The following is a 14152-nucleotide window of genomic DNA, read 5'->3' as shown; positions in this document are numbered from 1 at the left end:
AACGAGATGTGTTGATTATTGATTTATGAAAATAAATGAGTTGATTAAATATTGTCACTTTAAATAGTGTCTTGTGTATTTGTCCAATCACGTTGCACCCCGGCATGTTCCGCCGCCTTTGGTCGGGGTGTGACAGATTGGTATCAGAACCACAAGACTATAAGATAGGTGGTTAGACGTGACGACATAGTATAGACTTTACTTTGGGGTCCTTATACGTGTTGCCTATACGTGTTTACCCTTCTTGATTGTTCAATGCACTTGTTTATTTATATACTTATTTATTTTATCAAATCATTAATATACACATACACACACTTTCATAATACTCCAAGGTATCCTTACCTTAAAACGCAAAAACGTTTGTTTTTATTGTGTTTTATGGATCACGAGCTTAACTTGGATCCCGTTGTTTCAAATCTCCTTAAAGATTGTCTCATATAAGATGACCACTTTAAGTAGTCGAATGTGAGCGTTCCGCTCGCCATCCTAATTTTTGGTGTTAAAATAATAGAACTACGGTGATTTCGTGGACTAGTGTTTTGGCATGACGTTGTATCTCGATTTATTGTGTTATCATTGTTATTTGAGTCTAAAACATGAAAAAGTCGCGGTGGTACGCGCACATGTTTAGACTCCAACATGGTATTTATGTAATAAAGGTTTTTAGTTTCGAAATATCAAGTCATGGTGGTTCATGCACGATTTTCCGCCTTTAAATCTTAAAACATTATTATTACGTTTCAAGAATTTAAACCATTTTTCCTTTATTTTGTTATAAATTCTTATCATAAGCCTTCATTTATAAATGTTATATTTTTTTTCTTATTGTTAATAACTCTTTTATATCTCGATTTTATATGGTAAAGTTTTACACCAATTTTCCCATTTTGATTTCACAAGGATTTTTATTGCAATTTCGTTCATTAAAATCTCTTCGTTATAAAAAGGAAAATAAATAAATATATGTATATATAGAGCTGGACCTATTCATAATAATTTTTAATATGCCACTTATTTTCATTAAGACGATTTACAAACAAAAATCTTATTATATAAATTTCATCATATTAAGAAGGTTGTATAATAAATTTCACCTCAACTTTTCAAGTAAATTTTCTTTTGTAAAAAAACTTTAAATTGTCTTTAAAGTCCTGGTAAAAAAAGTTTATAAAAAAAATCTTATATATATAACTATTCCTTTTATTTCGGACGATCATTTCAAAATTTTAATTGTTTAAACTTCTCACTTCATTTTTTTTAATTATACTATATAATATAATACACGTGGTAAAATCTTCACTACCCAAATTTATTTTCATAACAACTTTCATCATGCAATATTTGGTTCGTTATAAATTTTCGTAAATAAAAAAAATTTACATCATACGATTTTACGCGTTTTAAAATTCTTATGATAGTTTTGCCATGATCTTTCAAGAAAGTCACAAACTTATAGTTTGTAATCTTCTTGAAACTCTCATGCAAAACTTCATAGAAATTTTACTTTAAAGATCAAAATCGTTTACTTATGATTTCTCGATTTACAATGCCGGTCATTTAACTTACCATGATATTTTTGTTACACGAGATTAAATAACGAACTTGATAAAAAAATTTCATTTCGCAACTTTGTTTTCCCAAAGACGACATTCATCATTTAATATTGAAACCTCATAACAAATTTTAACATTCAATTTACGTATTTTAAATTTCCTCATAAGCAATAAATAAATAAATTTATTTAATCTTTATAAAAAAAAATTTGTAAGATTTACACGCTCGGATTTCAAAAAAAAAATTTCTTTTTATATAAAATATATATTCATATATATGTTAACATGTAATTTTAATTATCAAAATTTTCATGGCCATTTCAAACATTATTTATAAATTATGATATTTTCAATTTAATACCTACTATTAGTCAAAATTTCCCTAAACGCAACCACAAGTTTCCAAACACCCGTATCCCATCTCAAACTACCGCCTTAAATCGAACCATCCTTACACTTCAAAAGTTTTCCCGCACACTCAAATCTTTCCTCAATATGAACGAAACCTAAACATCCAAAAGTATACCCTCATCTACCCAAACCCCATGCAAGTCCAAGATATACAAAAAAATCAACCCAACAAAAGGCCCTAACTACCGACACTTCTACGCCACGAAAACCTATCAAACTCACTATCCAAATACTTCAAGGACACCGACAAACACACCCACAAAATACCTTGAACATACGATAACCAACGCTTACCCAACTATGACTCAAATCTTTCGACCCATGCTATGTCGATTCACCAAACCATATCGCCACACCATTCCCATCTAACCATAGAGTTCGATATCAAAATAGCAAACCCAAACACTCCTTACCAAATACATGTATAAACTGAGTCTCAACCCAAACTAGTAAATATCAAATTATCCAACTTATCAACTTAACCCGAGCTCAAATAAGCCAAACCTCACCTATTAAACCAACCACTACTCACACAAATCATTCAAACCTAACCTACTCAAAAGACCTAAACTCAACAAACCCCATCGATTCAACTCAAGAAAACTCAACTACCCAAGCCGACCTAAACACCCTCACTTACTACTAAATTTCCAACCCATTCACCGTACGAAGCCTAAGATCCCCCCTACGCATGCAAGCTTCGCTTTTCCCTAAATTTTATTTATTTATATATATACAACTAATATATTTATAATGGCCTCATGTGTTCAAATAATCACTTTTAAATTATATAAAAATAATAATAATAAAAATGATAATAATGGTTTACGTGCCATGCTCGTATTTTATGAAGCATTTTAAAAAAAAAATATATATACATATATATGGTATCGCCATGACAACAAAATTTTATTATGAGGAATTGTTTTCAAAGGTTGTTAAACGATTATGAGTATGATTTCAAGATTTTAAATATTGTCACCTAAGGTGATAAATCTCTTAATAACTTTATAAATCAAGGTTTCATTTTGAATGTTGAATACGGAAATTTATTTAGTAATAAATTACAACTTTTCTCATACTGCATAAACTCAATGACCATGGCTTTGCAAATCTTGGGACGCATTTATAAATATTTTATATTGTTACACAAATTTTTGTGCTCAAAAACGGTTTACGCAAACTATTACTTCTTATTATCGCAAGCATTATTTTATAAATATTTTTCATCACAGCCGCTTTCTGTATGCAATTTCCTTTAACAATTTGACTTACAAGATTTACATTCAATAATGATTTAAATATCTTCTCTAGCAATGCGTTACCACGATGCTTTGTTATTATGTACATTTTTTAGAAGCAATAAAACGGCCTCACTTAAGACCTCATTTTAAATTTTATTCTATTATACGCTACGCGATTTACATAATTCGACATTAAATTCGAGTCTCACAATTAATGCGATTTTATTTTCATTTGATGATATGTTTCGATGATAATATTATGCACATGAGATTTCATTTTTGTGTTTTGATTTTCGTGACCAAAGGCAAACTATTCAATGACAATTTGTGCAATACTTTCAAAACCTTAACTTCGCCAAAAATCTCGTTTATCTTTTAAACGATATTTTCATGACTATGTTATTTATGTTTGAGCATTTATATAAGCACGATCCTATACATTATTCTATATCATTTCATCTAATCTATTAACGACCTATGTGTGGCTGTCTACAAGTTTTGGCGCTATTAGAAACCGTTATTATAATGACGATTATATAAATGGTTTCACAATAGTGGCCGTATTCACGTTTTATCACATTTCATCGATTGTTTTTGTGTAAATCAATACTATTTTATTTATATTGATGCACGTATGCGTCACCCCAAAGAAACTCACCTCATTCTCATGTTATACATTTCATGTAATCATATCCTCAAATACTTATAACCTCAAGTTCGTTCACGTGTGAAATTCATCGTACGACGTTATTGCAAGTTGTATAATCGTTTATCCCAACTCTATGTGATCATTTATTGGACTTTTCATTTCTATTTATCAAGTTTCATCTTATCAATTTTATTTATTACCTCGATTTATAAACTTTGGTAACTATCTTGATGACTTTTGACTTCAAAAAAAAAAAAAACTCATTTCACATTGTTACCCCTAAATAAATTTTTTTTAGTTATTTAATCGATCGTTTTTACTTATTTCAGTCGAATTGTTATTTTCGAATTGGTTTATATTCTAATACTTTAAACTGTTTCATTTATGTATCTCATTTTCCTTCTTGCTAAAAAGTCAATCCCAAAATTTTTCAACCACTAGTACTGTTTTGTCAATATTGGTGAAATTTAACAAATTTATTTACACAAGATTTCAAAATATATATGACTTTTTAAACCACACAATGGGACGAACCATGTGGACCATACGACGATCTAAATAATTATGGGTGCACACTTAATTATCGAAATCCCCGTATGGAAGCCATAGTAAGTACACTTGTGTGCGATAACTCAGACCCGAGGATGATGACAGAAAAACGATGGAAATACGAATCGTGATAAAGGCATGGTGGATACGCCGCGGGTACTTCCCATATATAAGTGTCTTTATTATGTTTCTCATTTGTAGCGTTTTTTTGAGTCATGCTAAGATTTGATGTTATTCTTTTGCTTAAAATTTGTTCATGCAAGCATCTTACTAAAAACAATATTCGTTAATAATTACTTTTTCTTTAAGTTTATTTAAATTTCGGGACGAAATATCTAAAAAGTTAGGGATACTGTGACATTCGTCAAAATTCAGATATCGATTTGTATTCGTGTTGCAAACCTTTATTATACAAACCCGACTCAACATCTTTTTGTTTCTTTATTTATTTATCATATAATATTATTATATATCTCGATCATCAATAAATCGGTGTTAGTCATATTATAGAGTCGTCAAGAAAAACATAAGTGGTTTAAACTAATTTTCGTTAAGTTGTTATAAGCTTTTAAAACTTTTAAACTCGTTTTAAACATTTATTGAAACTTGAGGGGTTTGTTATGAAAATATGCATACATATATACCCAACCCGAAACCCTAACCCTACCAACATTTAACATCAAGCCTCCATCTCTTTCTCTCTACTCCCGGCCGCCGCCGCCTCCGGCGAGCGCCATCATCTCCTGCCACAACCTCTTACGCAGCACCACCCTCACCCTCCTTGGCCGATTTCCGGCGACCCAATTTCGGCTACCCCATCTTCCGACCGGCAACGCGTTTTCCAGCCACCCTCTTCCACCTTTCACTACATCATCACCACCTCCGGCCACTCACCCTTTCCCCCTGACCCTGTAGCACCGCCGAACCCCTCCTTTTCTCCTTCGAGTCGTCTTTCCGGTGACCGAAAAGCCGGCCGCCGTGGTGTCTCACTCTCTCGACTCTCTCTCTCTTTCCCGCAGCTCTCTCTCTCTTTCTCTTTATCTCTCTCCATCTCTCTGTCTCTCTTTTATCTCTCTCTCCCTCTCTCTCTCTCTGATGTGTAATTCTGGCGCGTCGGACTCCGGCGACCTGTTGTATCTTCGTCTCCAACGGATCCTCATGTTCACCCAATAGGTAAATAATTTGGGTGTTAGTATTGTTAAATTTCTTATATCGAATTTCGGGTTTTAAATTTGTTAATAATCGTTTTGTTTATCGGTGTTATTCTTTGAAATGGGTTGGTTGAGTATGGAGTTGGGTTGATTTGGGTAAAAGACGAACAACCGGATAATGGATATAAATTCCTTATGGGTTTAAGTTAACACATTTTATCATGGTTCGTTTTGATTTGTACATAAGTTGATAAACGAGAGGTCTCGGGTTCGAGTCTCATCCTAAACCGGTTTTGGTGTTGTTTTTATACTTATCAAATTTCGGTTATTATAATTCCTAATATTATTACATAAAAATTGTTATTAGTATTATTATATTAAACTTACTAATATATATATTCATTATTAATGTTATTATTATTATTATAAATATTAAAGTGGTTATTAATATTATTAAAAGATTATTATTTATTATCAATATTAGTTACTATTATTACTATTTTTTTATCAACAACACCTTAAAATTTAATACTAAGATTTTATTCTATAACTATCAATATTAGTATTACTAATGATAATTATTGCTATAATTATTATACAATATTAGTATTATTAGAAATAGTTATTGTTATTATTATTATCTTATATATCTATATATATAAGTATATATATATCATATCTTTTTAGAATTGTCATTATCATTACTATCTTATCATTAATAATATTATTATAAACTTTATTATCCATTCATTTTTTTATAAAACCGAACTCTTAAATTAAGCTCGCCTTGTTCTTATTTAATATTGGCTTAGTTATTTAAAAGTCTCAATAAAATGATATTATTTTTATTCTAATTATTAATTAAGTACGAGTCTCTAATCATTAACAAACTAACCGGTAACCCGATTTTAACAACCAAACCTCCTCGTTCAATGTTTCCAATATAGTTTCATTATGGTTTCAAGTTCATTAATGTATATTACATTATTTATTTTAGCTAAGGTGTTTACAGTTTCAAGTCGGATCTGTTCGTTTACCGTTCGAGCTTCATTTATTTATCTATTTATTTCTCGGTTCATCAATCGAGGTGAGTACTTTCATACCCCTTTTTTCCATCTTTCGTTTTGGGGTGACATTTCATACTTATCAAACTAAATGCTTCAATTACTTGAATCTTTAAACCCACAAACGTGATTGTATACTTTACTTGAATAATTGCTTGATTTGGTGTTCTATGCTTACATGCTATGTGCCTATGTGTTTATCGCTTTCAGTCATGGGGAAGTCTATAAATCCGTGATCTATCTGGTATTCTCTTATAGTACGGTGTCGTTAACGTAATGCAATTAACGATATTCTATTAAATCCTAGACTACTTGGCAACCCCTTGTAGCTAGGTGGCGTTAACGTAATTCTATTAGCGATTGTCAATTTATCCAAGTTGTTGCTTTTATTTATTGTTTTGTATTCAAGTTTTGTGGATTTTTACTACTATATACTTTATATGCTCAAACTTATGAATTGCTCACCAACCTTTGTGTTGACAAACTTTATTTTATGAAATGTTACAGGTTTGACTTTTTTTGACTCGAGGACTTGATGAAAACGTTACCAAGACCATTAGGGTATTAGTAAAACGAACAATATGATTGTTACTTGTATTCAAATTGTTTGTGTGAACGAGATGTGTTGATTATTGATTTATAAAATAAATGAGTTGATTAAATATTGTCACTTTAAATAGTTTCTTGTGTATTTGTCCAATCACGTTGCACCCCGGCATGTTCCGCCGCTTTTGGTCGGGGTGTGATAGATAACAAGCAAGATGAAAATAAGAAAAAAAAGGGAAAAGAAAGAGTGTTAGACAATTCTGATTCAGATTTTGAGACACCAAGGAAAAAAGCCAAGAAGCAAAAACCTCAAACAACACGTTGTAGAAAACGTTTTCAAGAATGTATAGATACAAAACTTTGGATGAGGTGTGCACCTGGAAATATATATGAAGCAATTAAAGTGATGAATGAAAAAGAAAAAAATGGATTGAAGAAATGAGATTTGGGTCATTGTTTAAAATGAAGATTACCACAATTCCTGGTCGACTTGCATATTGGTTGGTTATGAACTATGATCCTGATTTGAATGATTTAAATATGGGAAACCATATTGTTAAGATAACACCACAATTAGTCATGAGGCTTTTGGGATACCAATTGGTGGAGAAACAATGGTAGAAAAAACAGACCAAGAGTATGCTCAAGCATTTGTGCAGATATGTCTAGAAACCAATTTAAGCATTCAAGGATAAGTATACAAAATGTATTGGATAGAATGAAAAAACATAACGGAAAAAGAGAAGAGTTCAAACTGAATTTCCTTATGTTGTTTAACACATGCATTGGGTTGATAACGAAATCTACAACAGTGAATTTAATGTTTGTCACATCGATTGATGACTTTTCAAGAATCTCAAAAATGAATTGGTGCAGCTACATGATTCATAATTTGAATAGATCAAAAAATGACTGGAAAGGTATAAAAGAAAACGGTAAACAAGGACAATTCAATGGTCCGGCAACATTGCTTGCAGTGATTTACACACACGAGTATCATAAACGTCATGGAGCATTTGAGAAGGCAGTCAGAAGACCAGCAATTAGCTACATAACCTCAGCAACTCTTATGAGCATGTATAGCTACTTGTATAATAATGGTCCATTAACTGATGCCGAGGAAGACAACGAAGACTCATGTAAGTACCTATTAATTTCTAATGTTAGAAATATAATTATTGATACTATAATAAATTATTTTATATTTGAAAACACCTAAAACAGTGAATGATGGTCCTTCAAAAATTAAACCAACTGAAAAGTATAAGGTTCCGATGATAACTGGAGCTTGCAGTGAGAAAGAAATAATCAGTGAACAAGTGAGTGAAGGTAAAACAAGCCATGATCAACTAGTGGGAAAAAATGCAACTGATGTGGATAATGTTCTGATGATCATTGATGCTTGAAAGGAGAATGGAAAATTTGAAAATGATCATGGTAAGTAACTATTACTTTCTAATGTTAAAAATAGCACTACTGATGCAAAAATTAATTTTTTTAATTTGAAAAAAATACCAAAACAGTTGATGATGTTCCTTCAAATATTGAACAAATTGAAAAAGATAAGGTTCTGCTGATCACTGGAGCTTGCACCGAAAAAAGAAATTAACAATCATCAAGTGACTGAACATGCAACAAGAGTAGAAAATCATCAAGATGAAGAAGAAAAAAATGTTGAAGAAAATTTGATGATGCCTATAGGGACATAAACTCAAGAAATAATATACTACTACTCTACCCCTCCACAGTTGTCTGGATTGTCTGCATATATGCCTAAAGAACCTTTCACCGAAGAGGAACATGTAACAGTTCTAGAGCAGACAAAACATTTCCTTATAAAAAAAATTATTAACGAAAATATATATTACAGAATTGGAACAAAGAAATGGACACAAAATTAGAGGAATTTGATAAAATTGTCTCTCAAATCAATGGGTTGGTAAAAAGAGGTAAAGAAAGACATGGAACAAAAATATGGTTATTTGACAGGTGTTGTGCTTGGGAAGCTAAATTCAATCATAACCATTGTTCAAAAGAAACACCATTTGGATCTCAATCTGAAGTAGGAGGCCTAAATGAATTAGGTAAACACCATTTGTTTCCCTTAATTGTATACTACAATACCTAACCAAAAACCCCGGTATAAAATTATAGTTGCAGCAGTTGATCTTTCAATAAGTCAAAGCAACTGTGGTGTGGATTCATGGGATGCCAACAAGGGAGACAATGATGATGATATGAAACAAGACAAAGAGAAAGACAAAGAAGTGGATAATCAGTTGGGAGAAAAAAATGAGAAAGATCAGAACAAAGGTAAAAACATCTTGAATACACGTTCTAATACGTTTTACAGTTAGAAAACTTTGGTATTTATTAAGTATTTTAAACGACAAAAGTTGATGTGAGCCAAGAACATGAAAATCCAAAAACCTTAGCCAATGAGGTAGAAAAGGATGCTGGCAACTTAGTTGAGGACAATGAAGTTGCTGTGACACAAGACAATGAGGAGCAAAAATATGTAGAAAATCAGTGGGAAGAAGAAAATGAGAAACAACAATATACAGATAAAAAAATACATTTGGTTTATACGTTCTCAAACGTTTAAACCATTAATTTTATTTATTTTTTATTATGTAAACAGATGATATAACCAAAGATGATAATGATGCTGTGATGATAAAACAAGAGTAAGCCAAGAAGATGAGAATCAGGGTAATGAAGTAGCACAAAATGTTGATAATCAAGGTAAAAACAAAATCTGCTATTAAAATGATGTTTCTTATACGTTCTGCTCATCAACTTTTTGTATTTATTATGTATGAAAATGATGTGACACGAAAGAAGACGTGAGACAAGACCATGAACAACCAAAAAATGTTGAGAATCAAGTTGGAGTAACCAACGAACAAAGAGTAAAACAATGTAACAAAATAACATCTCAGTTGTATGTTCTTATACATTCTATTACAGTATATCTCAAATTTTTTTATTTATTATGTATTTAAATAACAAATATAATGTGAGCAAAGTAGATGTGAGAACCCAACTGGGAGTAACCAACGAGGCAGAAAATAAACAAGAAGATATGAATCCAAAAGGCTTAACAAAAGAAGTAGAAAAGGTCGTTGAGAATCAAATGGGAGTAACCAAAGAGCAAGGAAAAACACAAGGTAAAAATAAAGACTTTCTAATATATTAATTTTATTTTGCTACACTACTAAATCTTGTTTCATTTGATATTAGAAAATCTTTCAAACACAAAAAAGTTGTTTGAAGATAATGAGACACATGATGGCTCTGCAGATGAGGGAGATCAAACTCAAGGTAAGGGCAGATCCCATGATATGAAACAAGACAAAGAGAAAGACAAAGAAGTGGATAATGTGTTGGAAGAAAAAAATAAGAAAGATCAGAACAAAGGTAAAAACATCTTGAATACACGTTCTAATACGTTTTACAGTTAGAAAACTTTGGTATTTATTAAGTATTTTAAACGACAAAAGCTGATGTGAGCCAAGACCATGAAAATACAAAAACCTTAGCCAATGAGGTAGAAAAGGATGAGACACAAGATGGCTCTGCAGATGAGGGATATCAAACTCAAGGTAAGGGCAGATCCCATGATGTGTTCCTAATACGTTCTACTAATTTTAATTTTTTTTTCATAGTAAAAAGTATAAAAATAAACGTTCTAACACGTTTTAGTATTTATAAACCAATATTTCAAATTGCAGAAGAAGTTCCAATGACATATGTGGTTAAAAAGGCATTTAAGAACGACGATGATATGATACAAACTGCTGATATAATTCAAGGTAAATTTTTATTTTAAACTATTGATTATGTTAAAGTAAAAGTGAAAAATCATTACCATAAAATTGTAGTGACAGAACTTGAAGAAAAAAATGAAGAAAATAGATGCAGTCAAGGTGCAGAAACCCAAGAATTTGCTGAAAGAAAAACAGGAGAACCCATTCGAGGTAATCAATTTAAATACCTGGTATTTTAAAAAACAATTTTTGTTATTTTGATAATATACAAACAAAAAAAATAAAAAAACAAAAAATGGTATGTAGTTACAGAAGTGGAAGAATTAAATGCAGAAATTGGTGAGAGAAAAAATATCAACGACTTTACTCAAGGTATTAACAAAAAAGTTTTATATATACAAAAAACACACACACACAAATTATATATTATAACTTTGTTGTACTATAGGGCTGGTTGATGTTAATGTTGAAGAAAACTATGAATACGACAGTGAAGACTTGGTTTCAGTGATAAGGAACACACCTTTTTTCAATCAAACAACACAATGTAGATACTCTCCAGCCAATGTTATTTCCCTTGAGATCTCTTTAACTTTTAAAAATTTGTCGTTAACGAAACTTGAAATAGGAGCAGTTCTAGGATTAAGACCAACATCTCTCTTCCAACGATCCACCATGTACTTTTTTGGAAATCTGGTAACTCTGAACAAATTTAAAATATAAAGGTTGTAACGACATAATAATCCATAATGTTCAAATCTTTTGCATTGACATGAAATAGTCGAGTCGATTCCGTCCTCATCTTCCTTCTTAAACAAAACCGGACACGCAAAATATATAAAATACTTTACACATTCTGTAAAAAATCAAAAAATATATGACAAAAAATAAAATCAATTAAAACGTTCTACAACGTTCTACCAAAAAAAAAAAGTTGTTTCTATATCATACCTCCAAACAGCCTGGGACATAAGCATTAAAGTCAAATACAGAAAACCTCACACAATCTTCTTCTTCAGTGGATTTCAAGCATGCAACACCGCTTCTAATATGAAACATTTCATCTTGAAAATCATTAAAAATAGCCTATGTATACATCAGCTCTGCTTCCTTCTCAAACGGGTTTGAACTAACCGGATCTGGATGCGTGTACCTTGTATCATGGTCATTTTTCCTACCATTGTGCCTTTGAATCTCCATACAATGATCAAAATGACTAAAGAACTCAACTAGTGATAATTGTGAGTTAGAAACTTGACAAAAAAAAAATGATTTTCACTTTCTGATCTCGATGTAGTTCTCATAAGACCAGACAATGGTTCATCCATATAATACGCGGGGATCCAATCATATCTCATTTCAAACATGTCAGACAACCATTTATTTGTTTCGAGATCATATTCCTTCATTATTAGTTTCTATTGCGTCTCGAATTCTGATTGAGAAATTGCATCCGTCCAAACAATGTCACATATTTTACGTTTGAAATCTTCATTGTTACAAAGGGCAACACCAACCTGATGTTGGAAAATTAAAAATTTGTTAAATCGGTTAATATCAGAAAACAATGGGTATATACAATCTTATACGTTCTACTACATTCATAACTGGTGCAGACAAAAAAATACAAAAACTGATACATACTATAAAAATGTTTATACGTTCTAACACGTTTTGTAAATATATGTAGCTATGTTTATACATTATAACACGTTCTAAACACATATGCATAATGCTTTAAATACGATAAAAATAAAGTTACCTTGTCAGCAAGTTTTTTCATAATGTGCCACATACATAACCGATGTCTCGAATTTGGTAAAACAAGGGAGATTGCTTGCTTCATTGCAGGATCTTGATCAGTAACAACCACCTTTGGGGCAATACCAAAAGAATCAAGAAAAACTTTCAAAAGCCATGAATAAGATTCGATAGATTCGGACGATAATAAAGCAGCACCAACAGTAACATTCCGACAGTGATTATCAATGGCAGTAAATGGTACAAAAACCATATTGTACCTGAAAAAACAAATTTATATAAAAACTAATAAAAAAATGTGTAAAAATATTAAAAAGTAAAAAACAACTGTATCAATTTGACATACTTGTTTGCCTTAAATGTTGCATCAAATGATATAATATCTCCAAAAGCCAAATAATTTTTCTTTAAAATATCATCAGCCCAAAACAAAAGATCTAAATCACCGTTAGTATTAACTGTATACTCAAACGAATAACCATCACAACAGTTTTTCTTCCTGCTTAATCTTTGTACAATCATTTCACCGTCATACTCGCCAATATAACAAGTTAAACTCTGTTTGAAATTCTTACAATCATCTTTTGTAGCCCCAACTTCCTCAAATCCTCCATACTTTGTCCTCATAGTATTAAACGTCTTAACAGGGCCCAAATTCAATGTTGACATCTCATATATAATATCTTGTTGTACATGAGTTAACTTTCTATTTGATCGAACAAAATGCATATCATTTGCATGCACCATTTCATGATTATGTCATTCGAAAAAATCATTTATTTCAAACCTCAACCCATCAACAGATTTTAGAAAAATTTGAGCTCGACAACCACACTTAATTGTTGGTCTCTTCCTTCTTTTATAATACGGTCTGCTGGAACGATCTTTTTCAGCCATAGAATCATAACTATTTGCAGGCTTGTGACCTTCTTTCGAACATGTAAAATATTTAGACTTTAATAAACCCTCATTCATGTACGAGCCTCCTTTACGAACACAAAAACAAGCTTTCTTTGCATATTCACAATAGAAATCATATGCATGATCAACAGATTCAAAAACCATTCCCTTTTCAGGTTTGCAAGATGCATTAACTTGAGGTATAACAAGATCTGATGAAGGATCTGATAAAAGAAAATTCAATGTAATACCTTCTTATACGTTCTAATATGTTCAAAATCAAAAACGCAAAAACAAAAGCTCCTATTCACAATTTGCAATGAAAATAATTTTCAAAAACACAAAACTATACGTTCTTATACGTTCTAATAAAAAAAACCATTCCTACTCGCGATTTGATATTATGACAAATAATTTGATGTCTAAATCGATTCACAAAAACTTGGCACCTATACAAAAACACAAAACATCAATCATATAATATACAAAATAGAAATAAAAATAACCTAAAAAAATGATAAAATTAACTTATCAGTCCATAAAACCTACAA

General features: G+C 31.2%; 1 protein-coding gene across 1 annotated transcript; it reads right to left on the bottom strand.

Annotated features, from left to right (window-relative positions):
• Positions 1–12358: 12358 nt before the first annotated feature.
• Positions 12359–13448, bottom strand: LOC143564331 (protein FAR1-RELATED SEQUENCE 5-like). The gene is made up of 3 exons (XM_077051642.1): positions 13048–13448; positions 12703–12961; positions 12359–12457 (listed from the first exon to the last, which is right to left on the bottom strand). Exons 1-3 carry the CDS (start codon positions 13446–13448, stop codon positions 12359–12361), a joined length of 759 nt encoding a protein of 252 aa, XP_076907757.1.
• Between the last annotated feature and the right edge of the window lie 704 nt (positions 13449–14152).

Source organism: Bidens hawaiensis, unplaced genomic scaffold (assembly GCF_021521415.1).
Source record: "Bidens hawaiensis isolate Kalapana, Puna unplaced genomic scaffold, B.hawaiensis_p1.1 tig00021988_1, whole genome shotgun sequence".
Classification (NCBI taxonomy): Eukaryota; Viridiplantae; Streptophyta; class Magnoliopsida; order Asterales; family Asteraceae; genus Bidens; species Bidens hawaiensis.
This window is presented reverse-complemented; position numbering and strand designations above follow the sequence as displayed.

Coding starts and splice junctions, on each gene's coding strand:
- LOC143564331 (XM_077051642.1), bottom strand. CDS start 13,448: ATGGTGCATGCAAATGATATGCATTTTGTTCGATCAAATAGAAAGTTA. Junction 12,962..13,047: donor GCAACATTTAAGGCAAACAA/GTATGTCAAATT, acceptor TTGTTTTTTCAG/GTACAATATGGTTTTTGTAC. Junction 12,458..12,702: donor TGAAAAAACTTGCTGACAAG/GTAACTTTATTT, acceptor TTCCAACATCAG/GTTGGTGTTGCCCTTTGTAA.